Consider the following 15,969-nt stretch of genomic DNA (forward strand, 5'->3'; position numbering starts at 1 on the left):
AAAAAGCATCTGCCACCAAATAAGAAAACGATTATATAAATAAATCGAGCATACACATGGTTTCGATCAACTTATTAATAGTGTCCAATCGTACACAGCTGCAGATCTCAGATCAAGGGACCAGTAAGAGACCGTGCATGTGTATATGTATGGTGCTAATGTACACACACTACTGCACATATACTACTTTTTCCTTAAAAAAATAAATTCTACTTCCTCCGTTTCACAATGTAAGTCATTCTATCATTTCCCACATTCATATTAATGGTAATGAATCTAGAAAGATTGTGGGAAATGCTAGAATGAGTTACATTGTGAAACGGAGGTAGTAGCTACAACCTGAACACGCATATATTTAGATTCTTAGCTATGATTAAGTATTTTATAGAACAGAGGGGTACATGCAAGAGTCGTCATCAAACCGAGCTGGCTGTGTACGAAATGAGACAGCAACTAGCCCGCCATGTTCGACCATCTATCTATGTATCCATCCATATCGGTTGGTCGCTGAGAATAATATGTATAGTATTATACATGTGTTTGTATATATAGTACGACCGATAGATATATCGATCGATCGATCTGCAGATCAAAATTTGATCCAATGATCTTAATTACGACCGCTCCGTATCGCTGTCTCTGGTCCCGATCGCTGCACAGCGTTTTTCAAACCCTCGTGGAGCCGTGCTGACAAGGCAGAGATATGCATCACCGTTTACATCCATCTTCAATCGATCCGTTCTTCTTTTTTTCTTCTAGATTAATTACCCGGCAGACGCAGTTACGCGCAATAGCATACTCATACACCCACGAATGTATATCCCTTAACATATACTCCCTCCTTCCAAAAATCTGGAACATATTTCATTCTTTGGTTTCTTCAAAAATCTGGATCCTATTTGTAGTCACTATGTGCTAAATTAAATTGTTGATCGGAAACCAAGAATTCATTTTAGTACTTATTGGTTGCATGTGGTTGCATGTTCATTGATTTTGCCACATGGTGAGTAAATTAATTGTTTCTTAGGCTGTGTTTAGTTCCACGCTAAAATTGGAAGTTTGAAGAAATTGGAATGATGTGACGGAAAAGTTGAAGTTTGAAGAAAAAAAAGTTAGAATCTAAACAGTGCCTTGGTTTTGATGTAAAAAAAATATATCACAGATTTATTTATTTTTTTTGAAGGAGGGAGTATTCAAATAGAGCGAAACCAGCTGGATATCCCTATCCCTGATTATTAATGACAGAGACAACGTAGAAATGCTCGCGTGGGACACATGCATAAATGCATTTGCATGCATGTGCAGATAGAATAATTGTGAGAGGTGCAGAATTAATTAATGACACAGGCCAAAGATAGCCGGCCAAATGGACGTCCAAGAGCCAGAGTGCTGATGATCCACACAAATTAACACAATGATACAAACCCTGCAATTATATTTGTTGCTCATATATGTTCACGTCACTTTATCTACCTAGTTATAATTAGAGGGCCATATATGATATGGATATTAATTTATTGCATTAATTATTACTCAATATCGTTCAATCGTTGATAGCTTCTCCCACAAATTGAGTTTAAATTTATCAAAGTGATATATCATATATATACTCGATTGACCGTCAGTGACTTTGTGCCCAACGAAAGAGATCACATATGCAATAAACCATTTTTATTATATATTCTTGCAACTAGAAATACAAGCTTTTCTCACTAGCTTATGGGTGTCCAACTATTCACCTACAACATATATATATTCATCTAGAAGTGCAAACTTTTCCACATGCTAGCTAATTATATTGAGTAGAATTATATAAACAAATTAATTGCGTCCGTCCATGCATGGTATCTGCGGGTCCACCCACTTGTACCCATAGCAAAACATCAATCATCATATTTTATACCCATTTTCTACACAACTTGGAAAGAAACTTGTGGCTAGATCTTACAAATTATTGACCTTCCGGTTAGCTCCGTGATTCTTGTGATGATATATCTTTCATATCTAACATTTGCCATGAACTGGGGTGACTTCGAGCAACCACTTAGGTTTTGGGGTTAGGGTTAGGTGAAGGGGGATTGGGGAGGAGGGTGCGACAATTCATTAACAAGGGTATAATAAACATTCTGTGGAAAACATATGATTGAAAAAAACGAATATTGGCACTTATCCCTTACCAAGCGAATTGTTGGTTCCGGTGTGGCTAAATCTCATCATCATTTCTAGTTTCAACATGCTAAAATCTTGACATCAAAGGACACGACGTTGAGGTGTTGGATCTCATTGCGATCCTCAATGACGTCGAGCATCGATCTCGCAGTATTGTTTAATAATTTGTTGGTCAGGTTTCTGGCACGATCTATTGTTATAATAAGTTTCTATATACAGTTAAACTGTTAAAATTTCGGCATCATACAAACGTATATATTTTCCATGCATATATACATGACGAAAAAAAAAAGAGCAAGAGACATACGTACAATGATTGGTGGCCACTTGCAAAATAATTAATAGTAGCAGAGTGACCCAGTGAGAGAGAGTCGATCTGATCTGAATATATATGTGTTGGCGCATCTGTTGATTAGGACGTGTAATAAGTGTGCTTGGGAACGTGTATAAGCGCGACGGGCTATTGTCCTAATTAAACTTGTCGTCGTACTGCGCTTATTATCGCCGACGATCTCGACCGGATTGGATCGACACGATTGTTGTATACGCGTATCACCTACGGAACCTGGCCGGCTGTCAGCGTTAATATAGGAAAGCAAAAATAAGAATGAACTCTTCTCAGTCGATCCATGCCTCGTCTTATCTTCTTATTAATTGGCAGCCAAGCAGGTAGAACACGACACCCCCAATCAATCGACTTTTTTTTTCTCCTTCACTGCTTACTTGTCGATGATAATTAATACTCCACCAGTTTTAGATTGGAATCTAAAACGGAGGGAGTATATATCTCCACTATATAAGAATGACATTATATATATATCACTCGTTCGGTTTCGATCGGCTTGCTATATTGTTGTTAATTCTCGTGCGTACGGGAATGAAAATGTATTCTCGTTGTGGTCTGTTTTATTTGATCAAATTAGGTTAGATAAAATATGCTGCTCAATTGTCATGGCTCTTTAAATTGTTGCATAATTTTTGGAATAAAGTTAAAGATACTACTTATCTATTATTCGACATAAAATCAAATATAGCTATAATCACAGTTTGGTGCTGGTTCAAAAGCCTATATAAGTGATGTTTCTACAACCGTCACCCCACAAGTAACACTGATGAGATACGTTTTTTTTGCCGGTTTAGGAACCCTATATGAACTTAACAAGGAAAGAAAAAAGAATGGCTCGATGGATCAAGATGATGCTTTAAGTTCAACACCTCCTGAGATTCGCATCAAAGGCCACGAAAGAAGAGATCAAGAACATACATTACATTTCACTCAAAAACAAAATCCAGAACATTCATCAAAGTTCATGTTTCAATCCAACACAAACCCATATGCCCTAGAACACAAACTCCAGCATATTTCCCTTTCCCCGAAAATCAAGAAAACCAAGCACAAAAGTGGGCACCGCCGTTTTCACCCACGAATCCTCGTAGCAGGGGAGTTCCCAATTGAAGGAGTAGTCCTCCTGTGGAGCCATCCAACCTCGCCATCCTCCTCGCCGTCGTGACTCGGGGGCTGCCATATCTGGCCCAAGAAAGGAAGACCTCACTGGACCTCCTTGTCGCCGTCGTGTCAACCTCCCATCAACATCGAGTGGCCAGGAAGATCGAGAGGCGCCGGCCACCACGCAGGGTAGAGGGAGAGGTGTCGGCCATGGTAGGGAGAGGAGCGAAGGTAGAGATGGGAGAGAAGGAGCAACGGGAAAAAGAAGGGCGTGCAAGAGGATAAGAACACATGATGAGAAGTGCGAGGGGATAAGAACAAGGAATTTCTTTTCATTCTTGTACTCCAGGCCTAGCCATCGGCTCGGCTCCGTCATCAACTGTCGTTTGCCTTAAAATCGGACTTATATCCTAGATATTTGTGTGTGTGTTTTTAAAAAAAGTTATAAATATAATGGTTCCTTTTCTTAAAAAAAAGGTTGGCACTTATAATGAGTTATAGGTTACGCGCGAAAACGGCATAGAGTCCGGATAGGTTACGCGCGACTTATCCGGTTCAGTTTACGCGGGCGCCCTGATCAGGCGATCTATCTCTATATAAACCGAGCCACCGCCTTCACGCAACACACGCGAAATCAATCTAGGGTTTGCCTCCTACTCTGTACTGCGCCGTCGCTCGTAGACTACTCCATCCCGCTCGTCGGCGTGCACCGGCGATCGGGAGAGCAGGTCTCCGGAACCTCTGCCTTCGACGTCCTGCACCGGGATAAGGCGGCAATAAGGTTTTTAGGAAGCGCTTCGCGCGACTGCTCCCTGTTCGTCCGCGACGGCTCGCCTTCCTCTCCGCTCGCGTGCTTCGCGCCTTCGTCGACGCTCGCAACCGCGAATAGTTCCTGCCAAGCAACCGGTCTTTCCGCCACCTCGGTACGTGTTCGACATGTTGCGCATATTTGATCTGTTCATGTTTTACTGCTTAGTTTACATGTGTAGATCTAATGATGCGTCCAATCTAGTTTACATCTGCAATGTCATGATTTATTTATGGAATAAATTAAATCATTATGTGCTTATAATTTTAACAATTAATACAAAAGATCTGTAATTATCATAATTAGTTCCCTTTCACTGATGTCAAACAGAGTGTAAAGTGATATATAGCGTGACAATTCATCGCATTAGATCGTTTCAAAACAGTTCAAGCATACCTGGTCGAACACGATTCTTTAACTTCAAATTCCGTGGCCTAATCAACTAAACCACTCCTCCGGGCCGTCTTATATATTTATACGAAGATACAGTTCACTTGACGTATATCTGATCAATCATCTTATTAAAAATATAATTATTTAATTTATTTTATTTTATCATTAAAGATATTTTAAACATGACTGTATATTTTTGCATGTTTACATAATTTTTTATTCCAAATGTTAATTATAGAGTTTAAAATATTGTATTGAGCACATTATTGTCGTGGATTATCTATTTGAGTATAGGGATAGATTAAATATTATGAGAAATGAACTTAGAGAAAAAAAAAGAGCTTAAAACTGAGTGATTTAATCCCAGGCGCCACTGCCACTCCATCTAGCCGGGTCAATGCTGGCATGTCTCTTGTCCAGTCCAACACTGTCACTATCTTCCCTCCTTCCCTATGCTCCATTCTTCCCCTTTGCTTACCTGTGTCGATGCCCCCATTGTGCCTAACCATTATTTTCTTGATACCCCCTGCTAGCTTCTTCACCCACTAACCTCCTCCATTCCCACAAGTCGCCGTCACCCACTGCTAGATCTTCGCTGCCCCAGTCTCCCTTTAAGAGTGTGTTTAGTTCACATCAAAATTGGAAGTTTGATTGAAATTGGAACGATGTGACGGAAAAGTTGAAAGTTTGTGTATGTAGAAAAGTTTTGATATGATGAAAAAGTTAAAAGTTTAAAGAAAAAGTTAGGAACTAAACCAGGCCTAAACCGGGAACTTACTTTTCACCACCCTTCACCCAGCCCCTGCTACCCCAATTATACCCCCTATCTTAACTGGTAGAGTTCATCAAAGTCATCGGAGATCATGTAGCAGATCAATTTGTATTAGAATGTAGTTTAGCAAATCCTACCAACAAACATACAAGAGTAATACTACACAATTTCTTACAAACTCTTCGCTAACGAGAATATGTAACACATCAATGTTTGTAAAAAGTTTGCTATAAATTTATTAATAAATTTTCCGTATAAGTTTGATTGATTATGTTGTATCTTGCATGTAATTATAATGTAGCATGTATGCAACTTTTATATAATTTTGAATCGTTAGATTTTTTTTAAGATTTATGCAAGTGAAGAAGAAAAAAAAATCACAGCGCGCACGTGCGAGGGGATTCGGCCCCATGGCATTCGTTTCACAGGAAAGGCATGTTACGGAGGGATTTATGAAAGTCACATACAATTTACAATGCAATTACATAACGATTGTATTATAATTACATCTGTCAAATTTTTGACGAGAAATTGTTTACATCCTCAATAATTTAGTACGCATATTGTTTCCCAATATAATGAAGTGCCTATCCAAAAAAAAATGGAAGTGAAAAAATACAAATTTTCTATGTTTACAGGGTCTTTAGTGTAAAACTCCCCCCTCTCTAAACTGCTATACTAGGATCTCTGTCCTCTCCATTGGCAGTTGCCACAAGGATATCGTCGCTTCCGCTTCTCTCCCTCTCTCGCCCCGCTCTACCTCCATCCTCTTCCTCCTCGCATTCCTTGCCAACCTCGCCGCCCCGGCCTCCGACGATCGCCGGCCGCCGCCTCCACAGTTTCCATCGAACGCCAGGGTTGGTTTCCAAGAACTCTTCGCGCTATCTATCTATCTATCTATCTTTGTAAGTTCATTGCGAGGCACAGATCAAAGAAGCAAACTCGCTGCCTTATTTCTCTGAGGCCTGGAAGAGCTCAAAGATTTAATTGCACTTTCCTTCTTTAATTGGATTTCGCATGCAGGGGGGGCTAAATTAAAGAAGGATACAAAATGGGGAGGAGATGGCACGCCCTCGCCGCCGTCGGCGTGGCCGCCTGCGCGGCCGCCGCAGTCGCCGCCGGCGACAGGGGGTTCACGTTCGCCGACGCGGTGGCGGCGCCGGAGGAGGTGGGCTACATGAGGAAAGTCGTCAACTTTCTGTGGAGCGGCGAGGCCTCTTATCACCACGTGTGGCCGGTAATACTACTACTACTACAAAGCACACTCTCTTCTGTTTCTGACAATTAATTAATCTTGGAGCTGTATTTTTTTTTGTCCTTTTTTCCCGTGTTGGAACATGTTTTTTTTTTATGTATATATTTTTAGTAAGTATCTTGTTTTTTTTTTTAGTTTTGTCATTTTTGGTGCAATCATCTAAAAAAAGAGTTTAAGAGTTCTGGTGGTGCTGATGTAGTATTTTGTTTGATTCACGGTTTAAAACTACGAAAATCTTTACCTTTCTCTTTCTTTACTACTGGCTTTATATAGGATTCTCAGTTATTATCGGTTTATCCTAAAATTTGGTCAAAAACATGTCTAACTGAATGGAGTGTTCCTACCTTGAGTTTTTTCAGGGGAATAAATTTGCTGGCTTAATTGCTAAAGACTGCAGTTTTGTTTTGTGGAAGAACACTGCACTTATCTTTCGTGATGACCCTGTCAATAGTAGTTCATATACTGCTCTCCATTTTTTATAACATGTTGATTTTTTACAGCATATTTATAGGCTGTCGATTTTTTGTAGGATATTTCGAACATCTTTTATACTCCCTCTGTTTTATATTATAAGTCATTTGACTTTTTTATAGTCAAACTTCTTTAAATTTGACCAAGTTTATAGAAAAGCATAGCAGTTTTTTAAACACAAACCAAACATACTATAAAAATATATTCATTATTAAATTTAATGAAACTGATTTTATATTTTAGATGTTGCTAAATTTTTTTATAAATTTAGTCAAATTTCACAAAGTTTGACTAGAAAAAAAATCAAACGACTTATAATATGAAACAAAGGGAGTATATATATACCTCTCGTTTTTGTGTCAATATGCCGTTAATTTGTTGATTTAAATGAATCACTTTGTTTTTGCAGCCGATGGAATTTGGTTGGAAAATTGTTTTGGGAATATTAATTGGATTCTTTGGAGCAGCGTTTGGAAGTGTAGGAGGAGTAGGTGGCGGTGGGATTTTCGTGCCGATGCTGACCTTGATCATTGGTTTCGACGCGAAATCATCAACGGCGATATCAAAATGTGAGGGTTTAGTTCGTTTAACAGCATTTCATCTGTTCTTGCATGGATTATCTGAAAGAAGGAACCTATTATGTTTGTCCTTTGCAGTCATTGTCAGCACTCAGCAGTGCAATCAATATCATCCTTATTGGTACCATTGAACCGTGCCTTTCAAAATAAAAGATAAGTACTGTTGCTTCAGAAAGAAAAAAAAAAAGATAACTGAAGCTTTGAAAAAACGAGAACCTTGTGTTCATGTTTACAATGAACCCATAATGATTAGTACTACCTCCGTTTTTTAATAGATGACGCCGTTAACTTTTTCTCACATGTTTGATCATTCGTCTTATTCAAAAATTTTATACAAATGTATAAGATATAAATCACACTTAAAGTACTATGAGTGATAAAACAACTCATAAAATAATAAATTATAATTACATAAATTTTTTGAATAATACGAATGGTCAAACATGTAAGAAAAAGTCAACGGCGTCGTCTATTAAAAAACAGAGGTAGTATTGTTTACCGTGGTGGACCGATAATGATTATTGTTTCTACACTATACAGAAGATCAGCTTAGTCTGTCCGACCCATGCATTACGAATCATGTTTCTATTTCATTTTTAGTGAATTCTATAATTTTCTTTGACCCACTTCCACATAATTTGGTTTTGAGACTTGTCTAACAGTCATCAATTGAACCATACATATGACATTCACAAAAAGGGGAAAAAAGGAAGCAAAGAACCGTACATAACTTGGAATATTCACCAAATTGCTGGTGATCTATTTTTTAGAATACTGGTCTACATCTGAAAATGGATGTTTAGAACTTTAAGTGTTTGAGAATAGTCAAATATCACTTCAAGAGATTGTTGTGCAATGTTACTGCACTGTTTCTAAAACTGTACTGTAAAGTGAGTGCAGTACTGTACTTTATACTTATTCACATAAACCATTTTTACAATTTGTAATGCAACAGGAGATAAATCCAATGCAAACTTTATAAGAGCATAACAATTATGAAACTCTTAGCATCTAACATTTCAAAAAATAATGACACAGGGAAAGTAGAAAACAGTGACAGATATATGCGCGAAACGTTTGTTAGGTTCATGATCTGATTAAGCCATTATAAACTTTGGAACAGGTATGATAATGGGGGCAGCTGTGTCAACTGTCTACTACAACCTCAAGCTGAAGCACCCAACTTTGGATATGCCTGTTATTGACTATGATCTAGCCCTGCTTATCCAGCCGATGCTCATGCTAGGGATCAGCATCGGTGTTCTTTTCAATGTCATATTCCCTGATTGGCTCATCACAGTTCTATTGATCATCCTTTTCCTAGGTGCTCCCTTGTGTCCTGAAACAGCAAAAAATGGCTTAACCTATTGCCTTCTGTTGACTTCAGTTTAAATTTCCAATTAAATTGTAGGCACTTCAACTAAAGCTTTTCTGAAGGGTGTTGAGACGTGGAAGAAAGAGACAATACTCAAAAGGGTAATATTTCCTTCCCCTTGCAATCTTGCATCTATCAGCTTTCAACCAACATTCCAGATTTCAAGCTTGACAATCAAAGCATCATTAATATTCCTTTCCTTCATTAATATACTACTAATCTGCCAATATTGATCTTCTTGTGGTCCCACTCATTTTAGGAGGCAGCAAAGCGGTTGGAGCAAATAGGTGAGTATGAAACAAAATTACTCAATTTTCATGAAATGTAGATATTGTTGCTCATATAGTCTTTATGTATCAGCTGAAGAACCGGAGTATAGTCCGCTGCCCACAGGGCCGAATGCCACAGCTGAGTCAAAAGCCCCATCAGATGAAGCAGTAAGAAAAAAAATTGTGATCTTTATATTCCCTGGCATTGGTTAGCTATCATTTGAAGGACTTAAGAATATAACTTACCTGATACTGCAGGCATCTCTATGGCAAAATGTTTACTGGAAGGAGTTTGGACTTCTTGCCTTTGTTTGGATAGCATTCCTTGTGCTTCAGGTCACTAAGGTGTGCGCCTCAACTTAACATGAATGCCAGGAGTTTTTTTCTTTTTTGCAACTATAATGCGAAGAGAGATATTGCATTCCAAGAAACAAAAATACTGTAGCATTGACAGTAACATCCAGTCAACCATCTTATATTATTTTTCTTTTTTGCAGAATTACATGCCTACTTGCTCCACGTGGTACTGGGTTTTGAACTTTCTCCAGGTATTGTACTGTCTTACCTCGAATTTGAATAATAGATTCATAGCTTAGGTAGTTTTATGCAAATGTTGTACAGAATAGAAGATATGTATCACTTGATATTTAAGAGGCTTTTCATGCCATCAGGCTGTTAACTACCTGGACACATCATCACTTATTGCTATAAATTAACTAATTTTTTTGCAGAGGTTGTAATGCATCATAGTGGTCCATTCTTAATTTTTTCTCGAATTGGTCATTGATTAGAACTGCATATGGCATCCCTGCTAGATTGTACATCTCATGGCATGATCATATCCAATATAACCTAGCTAGTTAACTGTTACAGTGCATCTTTTCTTGAGAAATGCAGATCCCGGTGTCAGTTGGGGTGACCATGTACGAAGGATTGGGCTTGATGCAGGGGAGGAGGGTCATATCATCAAAAGGAGATGAACAAACCAATCTAAAATTTCACCAGCTTCTGGTGTACTGCTTTTTTGGAATGATGGCTGGTGTTGTTGGCGGCTTGCTTGGTCTTGGTGGCGGCTTCATCATGGGGCCTCTGTTCTTGGAGCTTGGAATCCCTCCACAGGTAACTTTTGGGTTTTGAATCATGAATGCTTTTGTTCATATGCATTTCTGAATCATGAATGCTTTTTGTTCATATACATTATGCGCTTCTTTCATACCTGTTGAATTTTGTCGGATTTTGTTGATGTTTGTTTTTCGCCTCCATAACTGAAACTATCACAGGTCTCAAGTGCCACAGCCACCTTTGCAATGATGTTCTCATCTTCCATGTCTGTTGTTGAATACTACCTCTTGGACCGGTTCCCTGTGCCATATGGTACTCTCTCTTCCCTGCACACACCTAAAACACAAATGATGCCGTGCATTTGACATTTAATCTTTGAACCCTTTGCAGCTCTTTTCTTCACCGTTGTGGCCTTTTTTGCGGCGATTATTGGACAGCACATTGTAAGGAAGCTGATCAATTGGTTAGGGCGGGCATCACTCATTATCTTCATTCTGTCCTTCATGATCTTCATCAGCGCAATCTCACTAGGTACCATTTCCTCCCCCTTACTGCACTGTAATTAGTTCGGAAACCATGACTTTAACACAGTACCACTGATGCAACCATTTGTAATCTTTAGGTGGAGTCGGCATCTCCAACATGATTGGCAAGATTGCGCGACACGAGTACATGGGTTTCGACAACATCTGCAATTATGATGTATAAGGCTCAGGCTCACAAGGGAAATATATGTGCAGTTCAGTGAATAGAACATTGTGATGTGGATTTTTCAGATGTCAAATTGTAGCAAGTACAGATTGAAGCATAGGGGCATGCCGATCAATTTTTTTGCCTGTAATTTAAGTAATTATTATTGCCCGACAACTCTGGAGAGGCAAACTCCAAACATAAGCAGTCGATATTCTCTGAAGAGAATAGCAAGAGCAGATCATTTATTATTCTTTTTACTGGTTTCGTTGTCATCGTTTTATATTTAAATGTTGTAAGAAAAAGCTAAACAGATTTGGAGCTCAGTGTTACTGTTATTTTTTTTTCCAGTGTTCAAATATCAAATACTTCTGCGTCTTGAAGATCATCCCAAATTTCTGTTGACGTTTTAAAATGTAGTTTTTATACATTTCCATGGAGTCAAAACTATGTTAAGTTGTTTATATTGTGAATATCCATGTCTTGCATTCTTGCTTTGGTCTTTAATATTATGAGATTGAGTAAAAATAATCTTAAGAAAGTAGTGCTTTGGCTTATGGCAAAATCCTTTTTCCAATATTTGAGAACGATTTATCAAAGTGCTAAACTGCTTTATGTAAATTGATGCGGTTCTTTACCTGTCATACATAGTTACAGTACTAGTGAGCGTGCACGTGCACGTGCAAAGCACGTCGACGTATAGACATATAACTATATAGGCAAGACATATAACCATATATACATTAGTTATATCTTGGAAGGCGATGCGCCTTCCATTGGTCGAAGCATTTGGATCCATACCTAACCTAACCGATAAAATATAAACAAACTTGAGATGCATTCCATTCATAATGTTGTGATTTCATACTGTAAATATGGAAACATGATACATAAATTGAACTCGTCAACACCAAAGACAACATTATACATCCCATTAACCTATAACAATACATGCCAAACCAAAACCATATCAACTCCACCCTTAAATGTTGGGATTCAGTTGCAAACCAGAAATGTGAAAGTGATATATTATACAGAATTGATTCTTCTTGTCAATCAACTGGCATGTGTTGTACAACCAACCCTTCAGTTCTTACCAAGCTACTACCTCCGTTTTTTAATAGATGACGCTGTTGACTTTTTCTCACACGTTTGACCATTCGTCTTATTCAAAAAATTTACGTAATTATAATTTATTTTGTTATGAGTTGTTTTATCACTCATAGTACTTTATGTGTGATTTATATCTTATACATTTGCATAAATTTTTTGAATAAGACGAATGGTCAAACATGTGAGAAAAAGTCAACGGCGTCATCTATTAAAAAACGGAGAGAGTATTTTGTTGAGTAGCAAAATTACTTGTGGCAGAGCTACAAAGATACACTACGAATCAAAGTGTCCAATTTGAAAAGTCAGAAGGGATATCTTAAGAAACACGACTATGCTTGACCACTTATTTATGTGAACGGAAAGAACATAGTGTGGTTAGGAGATAGAAGTTTGGTACAATAAAATCATAACAATTCAATGTAGTATTCACATTTATATACAAAAAGGATCTAAAAGTTGATATATACATATATATATAGTTTCATCATGAAAAATTATTTAATGTAGTTATGTTTTCATCTGATCCATCCCATTATCATAACCTGTAATGCAAAATTATCCCAATGTTCAGCCTTTCAGAATATTAGCCATTTCATGTTCCGAATTTCACACTTTCAGACTTTTTAGCCAAATTCAGACTTTTAGGGCTACCTTTTCTCAATGAATATTCCAAAGTTCAGACTTTCAGAATCTTAGCTATTGTAACTTATAACTTAAAGCGTCTTATCATGTGTTTCCATCTATGGCAATTTACATTCTGAAATCTGAAACAACACCATTTGCTTTCTGCAGGCATTCATTAAAAAAATTATGCAGCAATCTTGTATAATGTACCAGACTACCAAGTAAGATGATCTTGATTTTAGGTGCTAAATTAAGGTGCATAAATTTGACTAAATATACTCCATATACGCTAAATTTCAGAGCGTAGATATAGAAACTTTTCCTTCAACTTATCAAAACATCAAATTTCCTCCTTACAGAACTATTCAGATTATATTCAGATATATAATCAAGGAAACATTGAGGTATATAAAATCCTATCCTAAAAAGTTAAACATATAAATTGGACCCACATTGAGCTAACACAGAATGTAAAATCTTCAAATCCTACATAAAAGCAGTACCATTAGGCCTATTGGATATAGGCAGGATTTAATTAAACCAAAGAGACACGGCAGCACTCTTGGTTTCAGGAATATGAGGCCCTTCAGGCATGTACTTATTTCCCTACTGATTCTTCAGACTAATACGGCAAATCATTTTAGGTAAAATGGGATGAACACAGATAGATAAGTGGACACCAGCAAGAGAAAACGTGCAATTGTTCCTGTATAGCATCAAAATCGAATCCCGAAATACCATATCTTGCATTCTCCGAGACCATAAGAGAAATTGTGTTTACCTTTAGTGGATGGGAGGATACTTGACTATCGGTCAAACTGAGGAACGATATATATACCCTATATACAGAATTAGGTGCAGATAATATACTCCGTCTACGATGGCAAGATGGAATTAAGGTGCTCACCAGTAGTTTAGTTTCTTCATCAGTTAGTCCATTCAGAAAATGATAAATTATACCAGTATAACATGACAGCGTTCTGCAAATAAAATCACAAATAAGACCAGCAATCAATAGATAAGGGGACTACAAAATACGCAGTAACTGCAGTTTATACAAATTGGAATTGTTTATTGGAATCTATATATTATCAATTTTGTCACGGTTCCAAATAGGCCCTAACAAGCGGCTGGCAAAACAGACCCCTACCAATGTGAAATGTGAAATTATGTCGGAAGTGGTTAGTCAAGTATTCTGGGGAATTCTAAATATATCATATTATTGATAAATTATAAGTTTATAAACATTACCAGGTTGTGGACCAACTCTTTTCCTAAGTACTGACCAAATCAGTAGAGTTGGTTTTCCTGAAATAACTCCCCAAGTTGGGCGCTGAATTCTTCTTGTGCAGAGTCCAAGTTCTTTCCAAATGGCTTACTCTAGTACATTATCCAGCCGCAGGAAAACTGTTTATGCAAAGAAAATGAACCTTGATTAAACGAAATAAAAGCAAACAATCTCGTTTCAGAGCAGTAATGCACTAAATTGTGAAATCATGTTTATGTTCTTTGTTAACTTTAGTGGAAGAGAAGAAATGGGGATTGAACTTGTTGCATTGGATTTAGCTCATAGGAGCATATAAACTTAGTACAATGGGAAAAGACATAAATGCCCTTAACTAATATACATATACTCTTAACACATACACATTGCATTTGAAACTAAATACTAAATTAATGACACACTAGGATAAATCCAAAGTCCATGCTTGAAGATGTCGTCGAAGTGTGCAATTTTTTTTTTTTTGGATGATGACGATGAAGAAGAAAAGATCCATCTCCTCCTCAATGAAGTGGACCTCGGAGCCTTCACAAACTGTTCTTCGGCCCTCGGTACCTTGAAGCCTTCACGAACCGTTCTTCGGCTCTTCATTGATTCAGAGACATTGACGATGATGGAAGGTCCTTCACAAAATGTTCTTCGGACCTTCATAGATCTGATGACGACGATGATGGTGATGATGAAGGACCTTCACAAATTGTTCTTCGGTCCTTCACTGATTGATGATGATGCCAGCTCCAATGGGATGCTGATGGCGTGATAGACTAACTCCGATAGAGAGTTGGTAATGATGGTATGATGACGAGGACTGACACCAATGAGAAGTCAGGGAAATGATAGACTAGCACGACTTCGACAAATTGAAGGATATGCAGTAGGCTTTGATGGACTCAAGAGAAATCATAAGAAATTGATTCGTCGAGGATATTGATCTATTAGTAAATGACTTAGGATACTAGCAAAAGACATTAGCAAAGGAATGATGCTATAGCAGCAGCAAAGACACTACAAAAGCAGACATAATTATCTCCAAAACAGCAAAAGCCAACACGCTGTATGAATTCGACCAAAGCACAAAGGTTCGCAGCAACAGGCAGTTGCAAAGATGAGCTTGATTTACCACGAGCTTGATTAGTGGCAGCTTAATGACGAATGAGCCGTAGCAGTTTAAAGAGAAATAGAGGGTTACCACCAGTAGCACTGTAGCAGAGTGGAGCAGAGGCTGCAGCACGGTGAGCAGTGAGGATGGAGCTGCAACACGCAAGCTGTGGACTCACGACGGCTGTGATGGACGGCAAGTGCGGGATGGATGGGCAGCAGCCGCGATGGGCAGCGATGCCGCTGCCGCGACGGAGAAGGCGAGGCCGGGACGGAGTAGATCGACGCGGTGGCCAGCAGTCGACGGCGGATTGGACGCCCCGACGGTCTTCCCCGGCAGCGAGGATGGCGCGTGGCTACAGGACTCAGGAGTAGCCGCGACGGACGACGACGAGATCTGCCACGACGGGTGGCAGGCTGCAACGGTGGAGAAGCGATGCGGCGCCGCGATAGGCGATGGCTGCGACCGGAACGGGATCGGATTTTTTCCGGACCGGAAAAAATTCTGGTGCAGACCGGATGCAAACAGCAGTCCGTACAGCCCCGACACAGATGCATGACGC

At 38.6% G+C, this 15,969-nt stretch overlaps 1 protein-coding gene and 1 long non-coding RNA gene across 2 annotated transcripts; one reads left to right on the top strand and one right to left on the bottom strand.

Annotated features, from left to right (window-relative positions):
- The first annotated feature begins 6,287 nt into the window (after positions 1-6,287).
- Positions 6,288-11,677, top strand: LOC4345471 (sulfite exporter TauE/SafE family protein 3). The gene is made up of 13 exons (XM_015794510.3): positions 6,288-6,446; positions 6,613-6,826; positions 7,725-7,884; positions 9,017-9,217; positions 9,305-9,369; positions 9,528-9,555; positions 9,629-9,705; positions 9,796-9,882; positions 10,035-10,085; positions 10,435-10,656; positions 10,818-10,911; positions 10,990-11,130; positions 11,222-11,677. Exons 2-13 carry the CDS (start codon positions 6,641-6,643, stop codon positions 11,305-11,307), a joined length of 1,398 nt encoding a protein of 465 aa, XP_015649996.1. The 5' UTR covers positions 6,288-6,446; positions 6,613-6,640; the 3' UTR covers positions 11,308-11,677.
- Positions 11,678-13,334: 1,657 nt separating this feature from the next.
- LOC9270059 (uncharacterized) lies at positions 13,335-15,896 on the bottom strand. The gene is made up of 3 exons (XR_001548254.3): positions 15,498-15,896; positions 14,278-14,433; positions 13,335-14,006 (listed from the first exon to the last, which is right to left on the bottom strand). It is a non-coding gene; the product is annotated as an uncharacterized lncRNA (long non-coding RNA).
- Positions 15,897-15,969: the final 73 nt, after the last annotated feature.

Source organism: Oryza sativa, chromosome 8 (genome assembly GCF_034140825.1).
Source record: "Oryza sativa Japonica Group chromosome 8, ASM3414082v1".
NCBI classification, from domain to species: domain Eukaryota; kingdom Viridiplantae; phylum Streptophyta; class Magnoliopsida; order Poales; family Poaceae; genus Oryza; species Oryza sativa.